The 25,232-nt window shown below is 41.7% G+C and overlaps 2 protein-coding genes across 4 annotated transcripts in view; one reads left to right on the forward strand and one right to left on the reverse strand.

Annotated features, from left to right (window-relative positions):
• The window catches only part of CEMIP (cell migration inducing hyaluronidase 1), a 58,852-nt gene extending 55,216 nt beyond the window's left edge, over nucleotides 1-3,636 (forward strand). For all 3 annotated transcript variants that reach the window (XM_027644207.1, XM_027644206.1, XM_027644205.1), the window contains one exon: nucleotides 21-3,636. In XM_027644207.1, coding sequence (XP_027500008.1) covers nucleotides 21-148 — 128 coding nt within the window. In that variant the 3' untranslated portion in view covers nucleotides 149-3,636. The remainder of the gene's footprint in view (nucleotides 1-20) is intronic.
• A 7,931-nt stretch (nucleotides 3,637-11,567) lies between these two features.
• On the reverse strand, nucleotides 11,568-17,289 carry MESD (mesoderm development LRP chaperone). The gene is made up of 3 exons (XM_027644208.1): nucleotides 17,110-17,289; nucleotides 12,677-12,909; nucleotides 11,568-11,943 (listed from the first exon to the last, which is right to left on the reverse strand). The coding sequence occupies exons 1-3, from the start codon at nucleotides 17,272-17,274 to the stop codon at nucleotides 11,679-11,681; spliced, it is 663 nt and encodes a 220-aa protein (XP_027500009.1). The 5' UTR covers nucleotides 17,275-17,289; the 3' UTR covers nucleotides 11,568-11,678.
• Nucleotides 17,290-25,232: the final 7,943 nt, after the last annotated feature.

The following is a 25,232-nucleotide window of genomic DNA, read 5'->3' on the forward strand; positions in this document are numbered from 1 at the left end:
ATATTTGCTCTGATTTGCAGAAAAAATGGCTTTTGTTGGCTTCAAAGGCAGCTTCCGCCCTGTCTGGGTGAAGCTGGTCACTAACGAGGACTCAGCTAAAATCTACCAAGCACTGCCAATCCCTGTGGTGAAGAAAATGAAGTTGTGAGGACACCCTGCTGTGTCTCCTGGCTGCCAGCACTGCCCCATGGGACGGACTACTGACCGCTCGCCGCAGGCGCCTCGCCAGCCTGCACACCAGGTGTAGCATTTTGTTGTTGTTGTTGCTGTTCAAAAAGAAATCTTACTGTAAGTAGCTAGAGTGGCCACATGTGACAGAAAAGCCTTCCTCTGTGACCAGTGTGTGTCCTGTGATCGCCAGCCCCACCCGGCTGGGCTCGCACACCGATGCCGCGTCGACTCTCGTGTTACTAAGCGAGGTTTGACCTGTTCTTACCAGGTGCTGGTTTTATCAGCGCCCCTGTGACAGACTAACCTACGTGCTGCCTCTCCCAGGGAGAGTTCTAGGTCTAAAGGCCATCGAGGATTGTTGCTTTTACAAGTTGTCCAAACACTTTTTTTTTTTCATAGTGTAACCAGCTGCTCACATACATGTGGAATGCCAGTTCAAAGGCTGGTTGACAATCTGAGGCAGAAAGAGTATATATTTGAACGATTACCTAGATGCTGGGAAATGTGACTGGACAGTAGGCATTTATCCTAAAGCTTCTGTGAGGTTTGATCAAGCTCTTTGGGTTGTGTTTTGTACATGCAACCCAAGGCACATAGTTGGGGAAGAGATGAGAAAAGGAGCAGACAAAACATGCCAGTGGAGACTGATGAAACCACATATTTCTGCTAGAAGGAGAGCAATGCCAATTAGCACATGTATTTTCTCAGCCTTTCCCATACAACCTTTCCCCTCTATATAATAGTGTTCAAGATCAGTCTGGAGGGTTTATGGTTGCCAGTTAAAGCCACCCCTTTCAGGGCTTCCAGTTTTTAGCTAGGAATACTGAGACTTACCTTATTCGACATCAAATAATGTCCTCGCCTTTCCCAGGACATCAGAGGGAACAGGATCAGACTGCTCTGCTGTGTGTTGCTTTCTAATCCTGTCCTCAGGCTTAAGGATATTATTGTCTTAGTCCTCCTGGAAGAGTTACATGAGACCTGCATGAAAGGTGACAGAGGTCTTACCAGGCAGCTGAAGAATTAAAGTGGGATTCCCCATGCACTAGTTGGATGTCTCATACCTCCTGCTTGAAACAATACCTGGGTAATGAAGGCAGATTAGTGTGAATCAGGATTCTACAGGGGCATCTCCTGAAGCTGGGAAAGTAAACACTACCTTGTAAAACACTGAAAGCACTTCTAGTGTTTAATAATATTTCTGTGTGTTGCTCAGAAATGCCATGAAGGTGTCTCTGGAGGCTGTGGCTGTTCTAAGAAACCTGAGGGCAGGGGGAAAGTGTAAAAGACAGGATGATGAGCCTTTTAAAGTGCGTAGAATGACAATTTTGCCAATAATACTTGGGTTTGTTTCCCCACTTTATCCCTGCCTGTCCCCATTGCCACATAGATTATTATAATTGCTGATGGCTACTTCATTTTGCTCTGTCTTAAGTAAAATTTATGTAATTAAATTGCTTTTCCCCCACAGTATCCAAAATGCTACCTTGCAGCTAGACTGAAAAGCAAGGATTTTGTGTGTCATTCCAAAGGCTGGGCAGGTGCTGTACTCTATAAGCCTGGTTTAGATCAGTCATTCTGAAAGTCAAAGCAACCATGAGTAAAATTTAGGTAATCCTGTAAGTTACATTCCTATCAAGCCTCTCCTGGGTTTTGAAACTGGAAATGTTCTTTTCAGTCTTATTATATAATTGTTTCAAATTCATGGAGTGTCATGTGTATTGTATTTGAAAAAAAAAAAAAAAAAGAAGAAGGAAGAGCCAAGTGTTCCCTCCCTGCTTCCCAACAAGAGTCTGTTAACGAATGTTCTTCAGGCATTTGTGCTGTTTCCAGAATGAATGGCCAACACTTGTAAAAGGCAAGTAAGGTGGATTGGTTTTTTTCCCCAAATTCTTATGATTGTTTGGGGATTTAACAAACTGTTCCAAACATGAAAGAGTCAGTCTCACTGGTGGTTCAACCATGATCGCACAAACATTGTTTATCTGATGTTCTCAGATGGCCAAAATGGAGCCATATCCATGAAGTCAAGGGAACAAACTGACAAGAATTCCCTTGAGTCCATCAGTCTGGGTTATCTAAACCTCTTCACTGCCCTGAGCCAATGGCATTGATGCCATTGCACCAGTGTTGGTGGAACACACTTGCTTTCAAGAGATGGACCAAAGCAGGAGTATTTCTGAGCACTTAACAGATGGTGGGCAGGAAAACTGGGTTTGGAATGTGCCTGGAGTGGGATCTGGCTTTGTACGACCTCCAGGGCAGGGTTGCCCTCTGTGGTGCTTCACTGGCCACAACCATTTCCCCTCTCCTGCTCCCTGTGAGTGTACACATGGCCAGGAGGATCACACCAGGTGGGTCTATCCCCTGACAGGTCTGTTCAGCTTCTACGAGCAGCTGCCTTTATGCTGAAGTGTAGCTTCTGATTTTACTGTTTTGGGAATTCTCAGGGTGAAATCATAAGACTTGGCTCTAGGAAAAAAACTTTTTTTTCTTTCCTAAAAATCTCCTCTTATTAAGAGAAGAAAACTTTTAAGTAGCTTGTTCTATCAGGCAGAGCTTGTCACATGGGGCCTGTTTTGGAGCTCGGGTGGTTCTCATGCTGTGAATATGGAGTAGGGAATCACTGCAGTCTGTAATCTCGAGGGATAGCAGAGCATTGTGGCCCTGTACCGGGACAGCCATGCCAGTGAAATGCAAAGGGCTCTCGTTGACCTTCATGGGTGGAGTCAGTGTGTTGCTCTGAAGACAGAAGGAAACCTGATACCATCACCAGTCAGCAAGAGCTTTGTGCCATACGATTACTGTTTAATCTTTGACTGTTCTAGAAACTGCACGTGCACATTCTGACTAGTGAGTTACCTGACTGCTTGTTCCTTGTTCATCCTGTACAGTCGCTGCACAAGCTGCAGTGACCCCCTTTTAATGTTTTATTACTGCAGATGTTTCCGTGTTTGCCTACGCAGTTGCCATTGGTAGAGTGGGGGGTTTGGATTGCATTTTATTTGTTTGTCTCTTTGTTTGTTTGGATGTTTGGGGGTTTTTTTGCCTCTGTTTGAATGCTTGTTTTACCTGTCGCCGAAACAGCTGGTCCTTTTTCGGAGTTAGATGTTTGTACATTTTCTTATAGACTTTCCAATGAAAAAAGATATATTTTCTATTAATTTATTACAATGGCACTAAGACAACTAAATTGCAGACATATGAAGCATTTTTACTGGAGTTGAACATTGTCCAGGTTGTTAAGGAGGTCAGCAATATGTCTTTTCTGATAATCTGCTTTGCACTTGGAAGCTCTCTGTGTCCGCAGACCATGGTAATGCATTGACTGTCGGGTTTATGATGACAAGAGCTCTTGGGACGTTGGTTCCAACAGATTGTGGCTTACAAATGAAATAACATGTAGTTGTTTGGAGTACACAATTGTTTATCAAAATAAATATTGAGTGCAAATTTCTTATTTTATTTTTGACTCCCTACTTATTTCAAAAGACAAAACCCAGGGGGCCAAACAACCCCCTGTGTGCATTTGCTGGCCGGTCTGCACAGACCTCAGCTCATTTCACTGCCTGCCCCATCACACACTTGCAAGATCTGAGAGAGGAAGATGGGAAAGGAAGGAAATGGATCTAGGAAGGGGGATATTATAGTGGGCAGCCACTGGAAAGGCCTGTATTTGGGGCAGGTGGGGGACTGTTAGTAGATTAAAACAAAAATCTTGTTCCCTTGTTCACAAAACTTATTTTTTCCATTGAATAGGGTGAACATGGAGTAAATATATATATATGGCAATAATATATAAAACGTGTACAAAGTTTTTCTAGTGGGTGGCTATCAAGGCTTATGAGAATCTCAGTGTCACATCAGGTAAGACTTTGACTGTAAAATTTTCACCCTGAGATGGTGCCAGCTGGGCAGACTCTACTATAAACCTTCTGTAGGGTCCAAAACCGGAATGGGATTTTTTTTTATGGAGCAATCAGCATTTCTAACGTCCAAACACATATATTTTTTAACCAAGTATCAAAATAGGAGCTAGTGCATTAGAGGAGATGACAGGTCAGGAAACTGGAAATTCACCGTGCCCATTTGTGTACAATTCGAATTACTGATATATATATTATATTATATTAATTATATATCATTTATCGGTAATTGCCGGCGCAGCCGTTCCCTGTCCGCGGGCTCCCTCTCGTGGCCGCGCTGGGCGCAGCTCCCGCCGTGCCCCGCGTGGCTCCGTTCCCGGCTCTCCCAGCGCTTCCCTATCCCACATGACAGTGATGTCCCAGCTGAGCGTCACACTCCTTGTCAGTCTCTTCTGGGCAACAAGCGCCTAATTGAGCTCTCACAGCTTCTGCTGGCAGCCACAGGAGGTAGGGATGCTCCCTGCGCTGCTTCACAGAGCTTTGATTCTTCCAAATCTGCTGGACCATAAGAAATGTTTTACCAAGTCCCCAAAGTGCTTTTTATGCAACCCTTGCAGACCTTCAGACCAGCCAGTGCCTCACCTCCACCAGAAGCTGGAGCCACTGTGATGTGTCCTGGCTTTTTGCACCCCAAAGGGCATCTCAGCAGCTGTCCCAGAGACTGTTCCGTCCCCCCACTTTCTTTCTGACCAAAGGATGGGGGAGGGATGTGTAGAATCCACCACTGCAGCTACACCCTTCCTTCCTCTTGCATGGCTTCTTCACCAAACACACCTCCAGAAGCTCCTCCCTGTGGTGATCCCTTGGCCATGGAGATGAACCCAACACTTACATGCACTGTATAAACTTAAAAACAAAACCCAGTTTCTGAGTGTAAGTCTCAGATGGAGTATCTCAACAGTATCTCCATAGGACATGGAAAGGGGCCTTTGATAAGGGAGCAGTGACAGAACTCAATGGGAAATTGCTCTGAAAAGCCACTTAAAAATAACTATTTCTCCTCCCTTGCCCAAGGGTGTAATGTGAGATCAAATGAAATTCCCAGCTCCACCGTAACCTCATCTCCTCTCCTATTATTAGTGTTGGATGAGTAGTACAGGATAATGTTTCTTAAAGCACAGATACCTCTCCTGAAACCCAAGGGTCTGTCAGTTGATAGCAATACCCCAGGAAATAATTGCAGCCAATTTGACTTCTATTTCTGCTTTCCCATAGTCCAGTTCCAGTATTCAACTGGTACCACTACAGCATTTGGATGTCTCTTGAGGATGGTCTGCCCTGTTACAAATCTAAAGTTGATTTTCTCATCCCAGAAAGAGAAACTGTCCTGGCTTATCACTACTGCTGAAAATAACAATAAGGCTGAAATATATTTCAGGCCTCACTGGGGTCATCTGAGAACTCACCAACATGGCTTAAATGGTGGTGCTATGTGGGAACGGATTGGGAGGATCAGTGATAAGATGGAAAGTGGCCTTTCCCTTGTTAGGTTACACAGCTCATTAGTTCACAACAAACCACCTGGCAGCCACATCAAAGCAAAGAAAGTTGAGTTTTTCAAAATCTCCTGCTCAACTGCTGCCTTAAATGCCAAAGCACTTGCATGTCTGGGCTTCCATTAATCTCTCTGGCAACTCCATCCTGTTATAACTGCAATTATCTAAAGTCCACACAGTTATTAACATGGTTTACAGCACCTGGAAATCAACAGCTGACTATCAAATCACAGAGGTATGGCTGTGGTTACAACTGACAGGATGAATAATAAAATATCCATACAAAAGTATTGTGTAATTTAAGATATGCACTTAACTTATATGAAATATCAGTTTAGATGAGGGGGATGAAAACTGACTTATTTTTATTTTTTGCAAAAGAAGTTGAATGGAATAAAGTTGCACTGAGGACAAGTTAAAAAACCAAAACCCAACCATACAGGATGGTCTGTGGGCATGGATCTGGGAAATAATAAGCAATTATCACATAAATACACATATTAAACCTCTGTTTCTTCATTGACTCATCATGTGCTCAACCACACTATTTTTTTTCCAATACACCCTTGCAGTACAATTATTCCTGTATAACTGTCTTCCTCATTACAAAGAAAACTTTATATAAGTTACAGCAAGATCCAGGTCACTTCATGGTGCTGCTCAATCCTTGCACCTTGCAAGCAAATTCCAAGGCCTTGCTCTTTCCAGCACACACAGAGCCTTGTTGACATGTAACTCTGCTGTCAGTGAAGGCACCCAAATGGATTTAAATATTAATGATTTAATGAGTGCTCAATGCTCTGGTCAGTGCTCCCCACAGAATTAGTGAGCATGGCACCAATGCAGAAGTCCAGCCTTTGTTCAGACATAGCTAATAATTGCCTTTAAAAGCAGCAGATGCTATAGGCAGTAAAGATGGACCCAGTTTTTTTGGAAGTACCACTAAATTACCTAAGGGAAAAAAAAAGTTTTGGTTACAAACCTCATGAATTTGATCATTTTAGTCCCTATTCTGTAAAAAACGAGGGTCTCTTCTGTCCAACGGCAACAGAGCAGAGACACAGCAATTGTGGGCTAAGAAAGAAAAAGTTTCTGTTTCTGAGAAGTGTCAAGAATCAACACATTCTTTCCCCATTTTATGCCATGTCCAGGCCAAGGGTGTTACCAATAGGATTATTGTCACAGCCCCAGCAGTCACTGAGCCACCTGAATACTCAGAACTCTGATACAGGTCACCTCTGTGCTGCTCTTTCAGAGCTCCTTTAACTATCCTGTTTCTTCCTCTCACAATACCAATGTCTATGTAATAATAATAAAAAATTAATATATATAGCCCAATTTTTTTTTTAAGACCAATTATTACTGTTAATTTAAATGGTTGTTAACAGATCTGGTTTTCATTTTACAGAAACAATGATATAATGTCACTGATAACCCAGGCAACACCAGTATCAGCAGTGAGAATATAATACATGGGAAAGAAACAAAGCATTTACCAGCTGTCCTTGGCTAAAGGCTGGCACACCATGTCATGCTTGATTGCAATGTTACATCAGCTTTTTAAATGCTGATCAAAACCTGCACTGCAGAGAGCTCCAATCCCCTACACCACCTGACTTCTCTGCTGGAGGAGAAAAGATACCATCATCCAAGAATCCAAGTGGAGTGTTTTTCCTTCTTGAATCCAAGCAGCTCTAGCCTTCCTGGCAATTTGATATTTTACCTGAATTCAGTGGGTTTTGTCCTGTTAAAATGGCACAGTATGAAAGATAGAAAATACTGATATGCAAAAGTAGTTAATTTTATCTCAGAGTAAGAACTATCAAATGGAAATGTATCAATGGACCTATTAGGATGTCAATAATCTTAGTAATGAGAAACATGAGAGTACCAATGAAACAGGCATTTTAAAAATGGGGCCTCCCAGTATTCAGGCACAGATTCTTTAAATTTCTATAAATGTCCAGTGCAATTAAAAAAAAAACCTTCTGGAAAAGGCAAATGGTGCTACTCCCCCTTGAATAGAAAAGGAAATGAGCCACAGAAAGACTAGAAATAATTTCCAAGCCTTACCATAAACCCCTCGAGAACAGCAGCCAAGTATCAGACAAAAGTAGGTTGTTCTGTATCTTAGCAAACTGCTGTATTAATTTATGATTTTCTTTTCAGGAGAAAATTGAAAGAGTTCAGGAACAGTGACAGGAACATTGAGTCTCCTAGAAGTCAAGGCTGACCTGACTGTTCAGAGAAATGCTTTGACCTCTCTAAGTAAAGATCAGAAATCCTGTCCCAAGTGTCATAACAGGCTTAAAGATAGAATTTTAGAAATTGGGAGATCACCTAATAATAAATACAGTAACAAAGCTAAAGGTAAACTATGAGAAGCTGAAAAAGAAATAGGAATCACAAACTTCCCTGCTGGCAAGTGATGTGTATAAAGAGACAGGATGTCCAGGAGATAGAGGGAAGGCTGGCAACAGCCAGTTAGAGGGAACATCACTGCACCATCACAGATAAATCTTATCAATGCTGTAACAACAGCACTTGCAATTCCTGTCCTTCTTAAATGACTGTGGACACTGCTTGCATCTCCTAATTAGTAGGATTTAGCAGTTGGTGGACTTGATGATCTTAAAGATCTTTTCCCACCTAAATGATTCTACAATTTGTTATAAATTCAATTGCCAGCATTCATTCACTCACTGCACCCTGAACTTGCCTTGGGTCTTCTGAGCCCTGGTCCTGGCAACTTAAAACATCAAATTTCCTACTTGCTGATGAAGTTAAGCCCTCAAGAACAGGGGATGCACCTGCAATCTTGTAGGTCAGACTGTAAATTGATTTTTTTTTCTTAGTAAAACAGTTAATGCTAATATATACTGTGTGCCTTATCTTAAACAACAAAAAAGCCACAACAAAACACCACAAACCTCCCCCCCAACAAAAAAAAAAAAAAAGCCAGAATATTTTTTCCAGTATTTTATTACATAAAAAGTTGATTGTCCATTGGAAATTTTTCACAAAGTGCAACCACATCTTGTGTAGTATTATTGACAACCTATTGGGTTTTTTCTGAGAAGGACAGCTGTGTTAAAAATATAACAGTAACTTAGAAAAGTTAGTTATGGCACTAAACAGACAAACAAATAAGCTGGGGGGAGAAAGCCAGCAGACACTTAGCTGTCATGAAAACAGGTGATTTTCCATGTACCTCTGTATAGAACTGAAATAAAAAGGAAATAGTAAGAGCTATAATTACCACCCTACCTGTTGAAGTTAGTTCTAAAGGAGGTATCTGAATGCCCTGTATGTAGAACCAAAAAAAAATGTTATTGAAAGCCTGATAAGACTCCAATGAAGAATCCATCTTCTGAGGTACTTACAGAACATTGGTGACCTTAAGTAACTTTTTGAAGACATTTATTTTTATATATACATATATTTATGTGCGTGATAGCATTTGGGCTTCTTAAATCATCACCAAATAAAATTTGCTTATGTAACACTGTACCAGGACAAGTACAAGGGTCTCAAAGACTTTGCCAGTTTCAAAAGGCAGTCTAAGCTGTTTTGGAGTAATGAACTGTGATACCAGAGAAACACTGGCTGGTAAAGCAGTTCCTGCCACAGTGCCACATTATACTTAATAGTGTATTTCAGTATGTGTTGAGTGTAAAGCATGAAAAAGGGAGAAGAAAAATGGAAGACAAAAAAACCTACTTGAAGGCAGCATTTTGTATTTTATATCAAAAAGCAACTGCCAAGTCATCATACCTATTAAAAACCTAAAAAAACCAAGCAAACAAACAAAACCCCAAACAAACCTAAACACTTTGAAATTTTAATAAGCTATGGGGCACAAGATGTACCTGCATTTGGCATAAGCAACTTAATGACTCAGAAACAATCAAACAAAAAAACCTGGTGAAGTGCCTGGTTGAATTTTGACAAAGCTCCTTTTAACTACAAAGGGGAAAACCCCAACCTACTGTAAATGTAGATTTATGAATGACTAAAGTATCTATTCTCAAAAGCTGGGCTATAGCTTTAGTGCAGTAATTGTTTCTCAAACATTCTCAAACCCAATTTATAAAAAAAAAAAAAAATCATGTTTATGTTTCGTAACATGAGAACTACAAAAACTGCATTTTCAGTGTTTTTGATCAAAATCTGAATTGTCATCTCTATACTACGGATTTAAGTTGTAAAAAGAAAAAATTCATTAATATTTCATTTTTATAGTTTCATCTCACCTCTGTTCTTCTCTTGAGATGAGAAGCAATACTGTTTAAAAAGGGTGGTGCAAACCCAAAATATGTGACTAAATCATAAATTAGTTATGAACAAAAAAAGGACTGCACATCTCTCCTACCCAAATGTCTATTGAGACTCTTCTCAACTCCGCTGCACATCTGGATTAATAGCAGAATATAAAAATTAATACAGTTAATCCTGAAGAAACACATGATTTTAATTTTTCCATTCAAACAGGCACAGACCTGTTTAATGAAGTACAGCTGGAAAGGTTTCTTTAATCCTAAATCCACACAAATATAATTAAAATTAAATAAAATGGGTCACCCGGAACCTTCATCATCATCATTTAGTCCTTACATACAGAAACCAAAAATGAGTTAGTCTGCCTCTGGAATACCTAGCCAAATGCAGAATTATTTAAAAGGTTTACTACTCTGTGAAACAGTAAGTTTAGTGACATCTTTTATTTTAGAACAAACACAGTTTCGTACTTTTGATACTGAAGTATTCCACAAGGTCAACCATTATGGTTCAAGTAGGACCTTTTATCCAAAACACTTGGATTTTAGCACCTTAAATAAAAAGTAACATCTTACTAGCATCGAATGAAGACAGTTAATACTGTGCTCATCCTCTGGAAAATTATGTGGACCATACTACTAGGTGCATTTAGTCCCTAACAGAGAGTAAGGCAGAAGGGAAACAATTCTAAGCAATGCTTTTGACTGAATACATTCTGAATAACAACATAACCTTCCCAATTATATAAAGTATTTGCTCCCATACATCAAACTTCGTAGTATTCAAATCAAGTGGTCATTTACAATCAATCACATCAGTCAGGAATTTGTACCAAAAAAAAAAAACCACCCCAAACCCAAATCTGGTTATTAAGCATCAGTAAGTGATATGTCTAACTAAAAGTTTAACTCTGTATTGTGACGAGTGCTTTTTCAAATATTTAAACAAACCGTCATTTAAACAAACAAATCAATAAACCCAATTAACTTCAGAGTTAAAGCTATTTCTTTTCACTCACCGTCTGGGTAACAGGGCACACATAACATTTGCTTCCACAGGCACAGTTCTGAATGCCCTGAATTTGGCTTTTCCTTTCACCCCAATACTGCTCATGCAGGTGCTGTAATCCCATTAACTTCTGAAGGGCACAGAATCTCCTTTCTGCATGGATTTGGAGTGCATTAGCTGAGTACCTGCCTAGCTTCTACCATGCTCCTTAGCACTTCCAAGGATTTCTTGGGACAGAAAAGGTTAAGTTTATTCTAAATAAACAAGCAGTCTAACCAGACATATCCTAAACCCTGTAATTTCAGGCATCTTTGGCCACTGTAACACTGTTCTTTGCAACTCTGGGAGTTTTGCACCAGCTGAGTCTGTCACACTGGCTTCCAAGAGAATCCTTTCGCACTGCACTTGGCTGTCTGACAGCAGCTGTGAATCAATGACCACCTTGCACATCCAAGATGGATATCTACAGGTGAACATCAGTGTATTCTGAGACCATAATTCTTCTTTTTCACTTAAATTAAGTTTGATGTTAGACACAGAGATTTGTATGTTAATTTTAAACAACAACAAAAGCATAAAACAATTACAAACTAAAGTAGTCAACTGCCGGTATGAAGTGTCACCTTTCCCGTAACTAAACAAATGGCCAACAGTAAGGAGTAAACTGGTGAATTTCAACACAAAAATTTAAACCTCAGTAGTCTCTGCTTCCTCCCCTCCACCCCCCAAAACCCAGGACTCATAAGGAGATTCCCTTCGAGGAGCAGCAGAGCAGGGTTCAGTCTGGGTAAGGCGTCCGTCATAGCTCCTCTCTCTGTTTGGTCGCTCGGTTGTCCTCTTTAACACTATTGGATTTCTTCTCGGCGTCTTTTTTCTTCTTTGCTTTTTCAGGTTTCGTTTTGTTTTTCCCTTTCTCATTTTCATCTGCTCCTTTGCCAGGATAAACTTGACCTTCCAGAGTGACATCCGCACACCTTTCTTGATTTATCAGGAAGTCTTTGATCTCCCAGGCATAGCCACCATCACGGAGCATAAAGATGGCCCGATTGGAGCCAACAATAAACCTAAAGGAAAGACCCAGATCTTTTTCAGTTAACTCTGTGCTTGTCAAATACTACAGCATTTGCTTAATTCAGAGCACCTCCACAACTGAGGCACACATTTAAGAGAAAGATGCTGCCTGGGGATGGGGACAAGAGAACAATCTTCTAGGATGTTTAAGAATGAATTGTATTAGTTTAGAAGGAAGCAAGAATATGAAGAAAACTTAAGAACTATCTTGGGACTATGTAAAATCTGCTAATGAGCACTGAATTTGCTTTATACACTTTCTGCAACCCTTCTCAGCCTCAATACAAGAGGCTCAATACTTTCTCCTGTTTCAAAATGATCTCCTCTGTCTGAGAGAAAAAAAAAAAAAGTCACATTTTTTAGCCAGGGGAACAAAAGGCCTTTTGTGGTGACAAGTCTTCCAAGTGTGATGTTTTCCACTACGCACATAAAGGCAAATTACAGCAGCTAAAATTGATAAATAGCTGAAAAGTAATGAGTAAAAAGAATCCAGGCTATATATACACACACCATGTGTGAGCACTGAAAAGATACGTGTACCACACCAGTGTTTTTGTAGCCTGACTTGAAACAAACTGGAATATAAAGTGATACAGAAACAAATAAATAGTAAGGGATTATGGAGGTGGGGAATGACACAGGATGAACAGTTCAAAAGGTTTTCAGGAAGAAAGAAACAAGAGTTCTGCAAAGGCAGGAACTTTATCCTTGTGTATCACAGTTTACCTTTGCACATCGTAGTTGGCGTTGAAGAGGCCGCCCTGCCACAAGCTGGTGATTTCTTCTGTCTCCTTTTCTGTGGGATTTCCTGACACCGTGACAAACATCATCAAAGTCTTCCCCTTTTTTGTCAGCTTCAGGATGCTTTCAGGCTTGCCTGGGTCAATTTTTGAGAAATCTATTGGTGCTGGAGGCCTCTTGTGTTCGGGGAGATCTCCCTCTTCGATGTCATCATCTTTCTGTTTTGAAAAGGACAAGGAGGCTTTAAATTAAGTTGTTCCAAAAGGATGCTCTTTTTTTTTTTTTTAAATTTCTTTGTTTACAGAATAACTCTTTTTTGACAAAATATTTTTTAGTTTAATGGTGGAGATTTTGGAACCAAAAGAAACAGTGACTTTTGTTTCAGGAACTTCACCAGGAGTGCTCTTTCCATTTATAACCCTCCCCTCAAAATGATACACATTTTTGTATCGACAGGTAGAATTTCATTTTACCATGTACTGAGAAATATTTCGGCCTCAAGGCTAATTCAATACAATTCCACCTAGGAAATTCATAAAATAACATTTTTTTTTCTTCACAGTTTCACAAAAATGTATTAAGTACATGAGATGAAATAAGAAAGTCACAATAAAAACCCCTCATACACACATAAACAAAAAATCATTCATCTGCATTTTGCTTTCAGAGGTCAAAACTCACCTCTGGGAATCATGCAATTGCTTGATAATTTAATTTTCCTTTCTTTGTTTCTTTTAACAAATAAAACCAGAGGAATTCAGATTTTCAATGTTCATGCCACAGGAAGATTTTATTAAAGGTTTCATGACTTTTCTAAAGCACAGATGCAGCTCACAGTCTGACAACATAATCACCAAGAATAAATCACTCTTACAAAAAAGAAAAGAAACCCCTCTTGATGACTCTGCTGAGGCTGACAGGCATTTAAATATTTAGAAAGGCACAATTCAAACTGCTGCCCCTTGAAACAGCTCACAACAGAGGAATGAATATAGTGACAACTTACATTAAGCCAGAACTTGATTTCTTACACAGTGTTTGTATCATAGAATTAAAAAGCAAAAAATAGAACAGAAAAACCCATAAGTCTTACACTGGCATCCACCCAAGCACTAGTAAATAAGCAGGAATTAAGGCAGATATTTTAGGTGTTGTCATGACTTCAAATACACATGACTGTTAGGAACATGAACTGCAGCAATATCTAAAGATATCCCCTTCAGAGGCCTCAAAGGTCAGGAGCCAAGCTTGATTTTTAGGACTTAGTATGCATTACCCTCACATCTCTGCACAGGCATGTACACAAACCCAACATCATCCTCCTACAACACCCATGGAGCATCCCACAGCCTTTAAAGGTTAAAGTTTTATACAAGTGACTGACGTTCTTTCCCTGCCTCATTTCCATAGCGTTTGTTGTCTTCCTGACAAGAGTGTCTAAAGTTTAGGTGCCACCGAACAAAAGTTGTAGAAGCCTTAGATTTTATCCTTTCTTTCCTTACTAAATATCTGTTTCAATTTTGCAAGTCTGAAATGCCTTCAACTAGTTCACATGCCTTTGAAATTCTCATATTAAGTGAACTGGGAGGGAAGGAGAGCCCCAGGAAAGTCCCACTGCTCTCAGTGAGTGGGAACATTACTTATCTTGGAGGAAGCTGGAAAATGCTGAGATTGGTGAAGTACACTAAAAATATAAAATCTTACATGATTGAATGAAAAACGTTCTTCAGAATTAAAAGCAAACTGATCCTTAATTTAATCTGGTTTGGCTAGTGCAAAGCCAGCTTATTTCACAGTTTTGAAAGAGAAAGGCAGAAAGAAATGTTTCCAAATACTCCTTACACAATACAGAAACTGACTTTGGATTTAGTGACAACACAACCCACTAACATATACCACCTACTTTTCCCTGAACTATTCAACTAAATGCTCCTAAAGCTGTATTATTACCGTTTGATTGGAACTATTATCAGAAGCTGTCAAAAGCTCCCTTACATGACAATTCTTTTCTTGATCTTGTACAAACTATCATGCAGTTTAGTGTTTATAAAGCTATTTACAAAGTAAAAACCTGGAAGCATAAGCTTTTCCTTTGAAAAGTCTAGCAGACTCATTTACTTTAACAGTAGCATGAGGTTCTAGAGAGAAAGCATTACAGACACAGTAATAATTATATATGCCTTCCCTTGCTCCTCCCCTCAGCTCCCCATTCTCACGCATTTCTCATAAATGCCCTGGATTTTTATATTCAAAAACATCAGCAACATGTCACTTAATTCCTCCACCTATCCAATGACCTTAGCTCAGAGTCAAGCCTGAGAAACCCTGAGCTTATAACAACAATGAACTATTTAAAGCACATGACCTTTCAGTAACAGAGAGACCTCCAGACCAGATTCTCAGTTCTGTTTCCAGCTCCCCAGGACTCAAGGCTTCTGGAGAGTCCCCTTCCATGAGGGAAATCCCTCAGTGCCTTCCTTCAAGCTCTAGTTGTGCAACTGAGCTGCTGAAGCGCCTCTGCCACTTTTCCCTGTTCCCTATGCTCACTCTCCTGGATCACCAGGCAGTCATGCACATGGTGCAAGGGGCAGCACAGGAGCCGGCACAGAGAGGTGGCTGCTCCTGCTGGGGAGGCTGCTGGAGACACAGCCTCAGCCTCACCAGGCTCATGGCCAAACCCAGGCATGTTATAGCCACCATCCTCCAGTGGTTTTAGATTAATTGCCTGAGAAATAAAAAATATTAGAAGTCATCTCACTCTACTGAATTGATTCTGTACAGTTCCGTGCCCTGTGCCCCTCACTCCCGAACATAATTCCTGCTCTTATCCAAATTCACAATGGCCCCTTTGTTTCTCATCCCACTCCATCAAGTGCACTCATGCCCTTTTTTCTCCTCTGTCCTCCAGCCATCACCCCCTCAAGTCTTTCATGGTCCCTGTGCATCCTGACTCCCACCAGGCAAAATGCCATGCAGCTGACCATCCCGGAGACCAAACAGCCCTTAATTGTTGAGCCCTGCCTCAGTAATAACTCTGTTCTTTTGGGGCTCTGCTCTCTGTGTCTCTCCTCAGAGGCAACACCAGCCTGAGCAGCAACTCCACAGCTGCTCTGCCACATCTGCACACAACGTGGCCACAAGCATTTGTGCTGCACATGGTGGCCTGGATCAGAGACCTGCTCCAGCTGAAGAAGAAAAAGCCTCAACAGCCTCCTGACTTGCATGCCACAGGGCACAGACAAAAGTACAATCAGTCTCACAACAGCGTTAACCTGAGCCTCCCTTTCATCCAGGCATCTCGCTCAAACTCAAAGATGCTCATCTTGTAAGACTGTTTCCTACAATGCCAAATTTGGTTGAAGTTGGGCAATATTATCATTTAAGCCCTGATTTTTTAGCAGCTAGGACTACCGGGTCCTTGGCTGATCCCAGTAACAGAAAGGCAAACCTTGAGGTTTTCTCTGATTTTATTTCAAATTTTAACTCAATTTTCTAAGAACCTCCCTTCCTAAAGGCAGATACACAGTAACAGTCCATGGGATGAACAAGTCCCCAACCTTCAAACCAGGACCAAGGTAAGCATTCTTACTTCTCATGGAAGTTACTTCAACTGTATTTCACATTCAAAACCAACTTCTCTACCTTGACTTACAGCTGTAACTGGTGTTATTGAAAACAGAAGTTTTCACTCCATTATTTCCTTCAGTTTTTGTGCAACATATTCCATGAAAAAACCCCATGGGAAAGAGAAAATGACAGTGATGAGTGCTCTGGTATTTAACAGATGATGGAAGACAAAATAGTGAAAGGAACTGAACAGTAGCATGACTGAACCACATGGAGAAGAGAGTGATGGGAAACCAAGGGAAGTTAAAGTAGTGGGATGATGGGGGTGAAGGAGGACGAAGAGAGCTGGAATGAGAAGCCTTTACTACGAGAAGCGATAAGGAAACCAACACAAACCAATACCACTACATATCTAATCACGTAAACGTGAAATGAATATTACTCCTGGTATCCCCCCCTCGGCCACAAAATGAATAACCCTCAATACTCTAAAACAGCCTGATTTTTAAGATGCCCAGGCTGCTGGCGTGCACCGAGCGCCGGGAAGCGGGACAGGGCGGCAGGGCAGGCTGAGGGCAGCTCCCCCAGGAGACACGCCTGTGGCCCCCGCCTGGACTTTGCAACTCCCCCCACGAACCCAGAAGCTCGGAGGGAGCAGACCGCCACCTGCCACCCTGCACCGGGCTCGGGGATCCCTCCCTCCCGCCCTCCCGGTCACCACCAGGCCCAGGGCCGCCAGCCCCTCCGGGGCCGGGCAGCGCGGCCGCTCCAGCGCGGGGCCGGCCCCGCTCCTCGGCAGCCGCGGGGCTCCCTCCGCGTGGTCCCGCCGCCGGTCCCGGCCCCGCCCGCACCTCCCACTGCTCCAGCAGCCGGGCCATGTCCGCGTCGTTGTAGTCCCGAATGTCCTTCTTCTTGGGCGGCCCCGCCCGCCGCTTCCCCTCGGGCCCTCCGGCCGCGGCCGCCGCGCTCACACACAGCGCCAGGGCCAGCAGCGCCCAGCCCGCGGCCGCCGCCATCTTCTGCCGCTGTCGGGAAGGCGGCCCCGGCCGCCTTATGGGCGGGGGCAGCGCGGCCGGGCCGGGAGGAGGAGCGGGGAGGGCGGCGCGGGGAAGGCGGCGGCGGATCGAGGCGGGCACGGCCGGGACGGGGGCAGGAGCTCGGGATAGGAGGAGGCAGCGGCTGCCCCGCAGCGAGGGCGGCTCCCCGGTGCTGAGGCGGACAGCGGGCAACCCCCCCGCCTGCCCCGGGTGCCGCTGTCCCGGCTCAAAGCGCCGCTGCCGGAGGTGCCGCCCCCGGGCGCGGCCCTGCAGGGAGCGAACGCTGGGCATTGTCGGGGTTTAAAACGAGTAAAAAAATGATGGCCCAGCTCCTGGGATCTAAGCTCGTGATTGTTTCTTGTTGCCTTTTTTTTTTTTTTTTTTAGATCAGGACGAAAAGTATCGTGTTGGCCAATCGATGTGATAGGAACCGAGCCCATCGCATGAGTCCTCTGATTTTGACTCGTGTCTCAGCAATACTAGGTTTAGAAAATTATTAAATTTAAAGCTGTTTTACAACTTCAGAACATCTGACCACCACTACAAAAAAATGGGTTTTTCTTTGTACAGACTATTTTTCCATTATCTCAACCGAATTATACAGATGGATGTCCACATAGCCTTGTTTCAATCTTCAGTCTACTTTTTTTTCCCCACATGGGAGCTGTTTTAATTACAAATAGCACCATCTTCTCTTCAGGCTTTCACCTTGGACGCCGAGAAGTTTAAACTTGGGAATTCAAGGAACCATCACTGTTACTGCTACTGGTACAGTTACTGACTACAATTAATATACTCAGGCTGATTAAGTGAACAGACTGCTCTTCCATTCCATCATCCAAGGTGGATCAGGTTCAGGGCAGAGGAACTAATCCTACTGAGCGAACACTTCAACCCCAATTTTGTTACTGTATATAGTCCTGTAATCCTAGAATGGTTTGGGCTGGAAGGGGCTTTGGAGATCATTTAGTTTCAACCCCAGATCACCTAGTTTCGACTCTGCAGTGAACCAGGAGCCCACTGCCCTTATGGGCACAATGTGCAAATACAAAATAAAAGCGGTCAGTAGGCAGGGGTGTGAGTTTGAGGAGGCTTTTCAAAGCCTGGATTGTTGAAGGGATCAGATACTGAAGGGTCACACGGCTTGTGAACGCCAGGGAGACACGGCCCATGACGCAGCACCTTGCCAAGAGCACACATAGCATAAGAAACAGCACAGGAGGATGTGGGATCCAAGATTTCAGCACCCCCATAAACAACCAGCCTGGTCTGCAGCCTCCCCGCATTTTATAACATTTCAGACACGCTGCCAGTGCCCGAGGAACAGGAAGCAGTTAGCCCAGAGCTATTCGTGGAGCTTGTTAAATGTACAGTAACTAAAACGGGGCTTAGACAAGGACCTCTCACAGAGCTGTCCAATACCTAAGGAACTAATGAGCACATTTGCTCGGTGACTTCTCATTAAATATAATGAATATCAGGTATACTATATCAGATTGCCTTGATTAATGAGGTTTTACTAAAATATGTTTCTGCTAACTTTTGTTATTACTGGATCATGTGTACATTCACTGGAAAAAAATAAAGACTAAAGATTCAGTCTTGGAATGCTGGACTTACCACATAAAATACTTTCAGTGCATTTCTACTAGGAAATACTTTCTCCAATTCTGTTTTTCTTATTAGAACAAACCAACCCAACTTACTTTCTTTAATATCTGATACTACATTCAGACATGGATCTCAAAAGTAATCCACTTTGCTTTGGTAGGCGAACAAGTTGTTAGGAATATCCAGCACTGCACCGAACAACACTATACATTTCCTCGTTGTGCACCTGAAAGCTTTAATTTGAAAGGGAAATATTTTCCATGCTTGACTCTGACCTTGCAACTCTCTGTTCAGGCAAAATTCTGTGCCCAGGAAGACTTGTTCAAAGTCTCCCCATCGTGGGTTCAGCTGCAGGACAAACACCTGTTCCGCCTCTGTTCTCTGCTGTTCCTCTTTCCCATGCAGGAAACAAAAGCCATGGAACATGTTATCACTGACAGGAGAAAATTAAATTGCATTTTCTTTTTATTGAAGCACATTGTGTTTTGATCAGAGCATCTACAGAATCATACAAATATGCTTTTTATAGCTTAAGCGTTTTCATATCCCTTAACAGTTTTTATGGTCCTAGCAGCTAACACTATTATGATTGCTATACAGAACATATCCAATAATAGATGGCTACTTTCATTGTAGATTGCAAAAGTAATGTGTATAATGCTTTATCTTGTAGCTTAAAGTCCCATCTAGTCAAGCCAGGGACGGTCTCAAGCTGTGACTGTCATTTTTGCTTCTGCAACACACACATTTTATTAGCACTACCTTCAATTACAAAGTTACAAAGTTACACCTTATCAGAAAGGCGAATCTACCTCCCCCTCTTGATGTAAACTGTTTTCATTATTGAATAGGGTTGGGTCAAGCTGTAATATGAGAGGATTTAGGATGTTCTAAATTTCTGTTAATGAAGGATTCTCTTTTTCTTTTTCCTTTTTGGAACTGTATTTGTGCAAATTTCCCATACCATTATTTCTTATGAGCTGGGAAAAGAACGTGCATATATTTTTAGCTGCCAAAAGCTCTCTCGAGTCTTTGCTGGTGGTACAATTTTCCATTTTAAAGTGTATTCCTATTTGTCACATTTTACTTTTCTTTGCAAATACAGTACAGTAGGGCCTTAAAAGCTTGTTCCTTGACATTCCTTGGAATGAAACCTCAGAAAGAAAAAAAACTTGACTTCATCAAGGAAAGGGCAGTGCCTTCTTGGAAGGACATATACAGACAATTAAGACATTAAACCTACAAGATGAGAAGATCAGACCTAAGCATGCCAAAGGGAGAATGAACATGCAAGGGCTGCCTGCTATGAGCACATGCTGTGTCTGGAAGGATTAATTCATTTTAAGAACTCTACTGATACAAAAGGATGTTTAATAGTGCCCAGATGAATTAGGTGTTGCGCAAGGCAGCCTTTTAGTGATTATTTTGGAAATCTAAAATGATTGAGGTCTGGTGTACAGCTGTGCTCTTCACAGCCTGACCGACACTACAACTGCTTTTGCACCTACTAGCTTAGAGAAGGACCATGACAATACTGTGCTAAACAGTACAGAAGACTTGCTGCGTAACAGACCCCAGAAAACTTCAAGAGAGTTCTGAGATGACCCAGCACTCAGCATATTCTTTCCTGCTTAAAAGCACTGTCATACGTTTTACAGCGTGTCAGGATATTATGAGTTATTTTCAGTAAAACATTCAAAATCGGTGTTTTCGTAGGTCAAATTACCTCAAGTACCCTAAATGTTCCCCTGCAGAGAGAATCTAATGCCCAAGCTCTCATACACAGACAGTACATGCATTAATGCAGCCCTCTGAATTTACTCACAGGCAGAGTAAAACTTGAAGAATCAGACCTGAACACGTTATCTTTAAAACCAACAAGAATATGGCTAAATCTAAAGAAAAAAAGGAAAATTTAATACTGTTACTAGCAGCACACCAAGCAGAATATGCTGTCATCTAGAGCATGAACCTTTGAATGATTCAGAATAATTTCAGTCCTCAATTTCATTTCATGCTTAAAACAAGCACACACACTTGCCATCTATTACGAGAATGTGAATTTTTGTTCCAGAGCTACTCAGACCTTGAACTCCTGGGCTCAATTTGAAAAATTAAGTCTTTAATTCAAAATTTTCCCAAATTAGGTGTTAACGATTATGATTTGGATATGGAATTCTGATTCAGGTATAACGTTGAAATTCAGATTCTGAATTCAGTTTTTACCAGAAGTCTTTACCCTGAATTGGTGTTATCCTGTGCATGCACATTTTATAAATTAAAATGTATTGACTGGATGGAGATGTTCGACAAATTACATGATAGCTTCGTACCAATACCTATCTGATCAGGTTTGGGGAGGGAGCATGACCCATGACTGTCTAGTCATCTGCAATAAAGCTATACACTGCAATCCTTAAATTCAGAAACACCACAGAATGGTCCTGTTAATACTCATCTTACTGCAAGACTTGCTACAAATCTGTGCTGGTTAAAACTATGTACCAGTTACACAATTTAAAGTTACCCAATTAAGAAAAGAATTACATTAAATCAATGTCAAAGAAGGTTTTGCACAGTTCCCACAGGAATTCCATTTATAGTCTAGTTTTCGCAATCTAAATGAAATTAATTTTGTAGTCCCAATTTAATTTTAGGTTTACAGGTCAGTTTTGGCACCTACATCTAATGTAAGTAATACATTACATGAACTTCTGATGAATTAGAGGTGCTAGGCTTAAACTGTTAATGATCAACAGCTCTCCTCACTGAACAATCAGGCACAATGAGAGCAGTGTAGGATCAGAGACTCCTGTAAAAACATCTATTAAATTTCTCTCATGATACATAGTCAAGGGGGACAGGAAGGGGAGAAAACCAAACCCTTCTGTAGTGTATTACAGCTGGAGGACAGAACATACCACCAAAAGTGAAATTCAGGAAGGGTGGGCCCTTACACATTTTGTTCAAAATACTGCATTCTCCTTTGATCTCAAAAAACCCAGACCTAAGAGTCTGAAGGGAGAGCCTTGGATTCTTGTTTATGCTGGACAACTGGAATCAGCAGCTTTTACCACTCTTCCATGAAGTGCTTCTGCGTTTCAAAGCAACTGACCTACAAACCTGCACCTGGCCCTTCTCACCTGCTCCGGGGAGGGAGAATGGACACAAGGAGCTACTTCACACCTAATGCTCTCCCAGGCACCAGCCTCGCAACGCAGGAGGTGCAGGATGGATATCCACATGTACAGATGGTAGATAAGAACATGAAGCAGAAAGCCATTACTGGCTGTATCCACATAAAATATGGCACAGGCACAAGAGAGAGTTTGGTAGTTGCATTTTCCTTTTCATAAAAATGTGTCTCTTTTCCATGTCAATGTATTAAATATCCATGGTAACAGCAGGGGACAACCAATCAATTACATAGGGCAAGTGGTGAAAACAACAGAGCAATAAATGGTGAAGAAAAGGACAACAAAACAAAAACCTCTGTTGCTATCTTTCAGCTGAGAAGCAGGAACCAATCAGTATTCTGACACAACTGGGATATTTACGTTAGTGGTGTCTATGTAATGAACTTGTTCTTACCTTTGATACTGTGTTTTTGACTATGTCATATTTAAAAAAACAAACACAAAGTGCCACATCAGAACACCAAGGTTAAACCTGTATGCAAAAGCCCACCCATTTTTCTAAAAGCCATTTATTTATAGACAACAGAAGAAGAAACAAAACTTGTGGCTATTTGCACTTTGCTGTTCCAAGTGCCCAGTTAAATGTTCCTCCAGATCTCTAGCTGTCTTTTTTTGCTACACACAGACCAAGTTCTTGGGTTGCATCCCCAGTGTATCAAGCATGGCTACCTCTGCAGACTTGAGACAGACCCAAACCTCACAGTTTTAGCCTCTCACGAAGTACTGGCTCTAAGTACTGACCACAAAACACTTACTTAGCTCCAAAACATTTAAGACAAAATAGATCCTAAGAACAATAATCCAGTTAACACATTTGCCTTTCCTTCTGTATGACTTACCTTTCCATTGCTGCAGAAAGGAAGGTCCAGCTTCTTCCAGCCTCTTCTGCAAAGTCTGACTCTGTGTTAAATTATTTCTTCCATCTGTCTCTGCTGACTATCCGCCTTTGATTTTTAGCGCAGCCAGACAAACCAGCTGCATCCCTCAGAACTGGAGCTATCATTCCTGTAATTACCACCTCATGGGTTTAGTCACATATAGCTGACACAGGGGAACCACTGAATTGCCTTTTATTCCTTCATCAGCTAGCTCCCTATTAAGTTAGATCAATACATCCATAGAGGAAAGTAATATAAAGTAGCATAACCCACTGTATAGTAACTTCCTCTCACCAACCTGGCCACATACAGTGTTCATAAAATTATTACAACTTGGTATTCTTCAGCTATTACTCAACAGTGGCTACACTGGAAAAAATCAATTCTTCCTTCACAAAAAAATATTTTACTAAGCAATAAAAGGGTCAAGTCATGTCAGATGATTCAGGAAAGAAGACTTCAGCCTCCAGTTTCTGTTGTACTAAGCACAATGCAAAATAAAGATCAATGTGACAAAAGAAGAGCTCATACAAGTAAGCCAATCTTCTGTACACTACTAAGCCACATTAAAAAGCCTTTTAATCCCTTGTATCTGACAATGCCTGCTGGTTTGAACCCCAGAGAGTTATTTCATTTAGACTCTGTCACTGAAATCTTTTTAAAGCCAAGCATGGCCACCTGATTTTCATGTCTTCCAGGTCTTTCTACCAATTCAGCGAGCTGCCCAAGTCCTGTGGATCACCTTTGCACCCAGCAGCCGTGAAATAAATGGGTATGCAAACATTCTCCTTGAAAGAGATGTGCAGAACACTTATGAAGGAAATACCCACCCCAAACATGACTGAGTAAAAGTTTCCTCCTAAATCACACAGATACATGTACTGGCACTTTAAAGCATGTAACTAGCTGATCCTCAATTCTGCTCAGATTACCAGCCCAAGAGAATCTGCCTCCAAGACTGCCTTTTGGAATAAGACTTTGTGTTCATGGTAAACCTAGACTATGAGTGATTTTGTACCCAGCCAGGCTGCAGTCTGTAGGAAGGATCTAACAGGCAGCTGCTCCAGGAAATGCCACTTCCATGGTAAAAATGACCAAATAAGGTGGTATTTTCTACATTATTTTTTCAAACAGCAAAGGTCAGGTTACTCATGTAGGAGAGTTGAACACCCAGAGCTACTATGGGAGGAGAATGGCATTTGGCAAGAGTGCCTTGGAGGCTGTCCACGTGCAACACAGGAAAATAATTACCTGTTTTCCCCCTTCCTAATACTGAGGCTGATAAGCACTGCATCAGTCTTGTGGATGGATTCAAGGAGCTCAAAGGATATTTGCTTCATATTATAGCAGTTACTAAGAGCTCTGGTGGCCCTGTCAGCTGATAGGAATGGCCATGGCTAAGGCCCAGATGTGTTCCTGTGGAAGAAGGTTGGTGGAGGAGCCAAGCAGGACCTGTCCAAACCAAGGATCTCTCCGCTTTGTCCTTGGGGAATGGCACAAATCACACAGATCATCATGGCAGGCAGCAGCATCTAAAAATGGAAAAGATTATTAGGTCATGTAACACCTCTTCTAGCCAGGGGTGAGACCTACGTTCTCTAAAATGAAGTCTTTCAAACCCTAATTAAATGTAGTCAATCCTCATTAAAGATAAACTAGGTTAATATTTATGAGAAGCATTCCTTGTGCTGTATACTGTCTCATCTCACTTAAGGACATATCTGGAATCTTTTTGAAATAGTTTAGCTGGATTCTTCTGCCCATTGATTTTTATTTTTCAGAGTATTCTGAAATCATTCCTATTTATACTTTTGGAAACAAGTTACTGGCAGTAAGCCAAAATTGTTTAGGCCCAAATCATGACCTTCCTTTCAACTGCTATAATCTGACTCAAGTAAACAAAATTTCCCTCACGCTGTTTTTGTGAGGAGGGATGGGTGGAGAACTGCCCTGTTTTCGACACACCCATAGACCAGTATCTGCCCCTTTCCTCAAGCCTGGCTCTATGGCAAGAGCTTCCCCATCCCCCAAATGTGTATATCCTGTTAACCCTCCACTTTGACATCTGTGTTCATCCTGTTCACGGCCCACTCTACGAGTAGGCAGCCAAGGGTTCCCCTAGCTAATGACTGAAAATATACACAAATAAAATTATCTGAAGCTCTTTAAATGTATGGAATCCATTAGGTGGGCTGGGTTTGTGCCACAACATTGTTGGATCTGGCCTGCAACTGCAAGTGAGGAGTTTGGT

The sequence above is a fragment of the Corapipo altera genome, unplaced genomic scaffold, assembly GCF_003945725.1.
Source record: "Corapipo altera isolate COAL_440 unplaced genomic scaffold, ASM394572v1 50, whole genome shotgun sequence".
Taxonomy (NCBI): Eukaryota; Metazoa; Chordata; class Aves; order Passeriformes; family Pipridae; genus Corapipo; species Corapipo altera.

Bases quoted from the DNA above. Each gene is read 5' to 3' on its own strand.
- MESD (XM_027644208.1), bottom strand. From the start codon at position 17,274: ATGGCGGCGGCCGCGGGCTGGGCGCTGCTGGCCCTGGCGCTGTGTGTG. The intron at 12,910-17,109 runs GTGCGGGCGGGG...TTTTCAAAACAG, and splicing joins GGCTGCTGGAGCAGTGGGAG to AAAGATGATGACATCGAAGA. The intron at 11,944-12,676 runs GTAAACTGTGAT...TCTTTCCTTTAG, and splicing joins GCCAACTACGATGTGCAAAG to GTTTATTGTTGGCTCCAATC.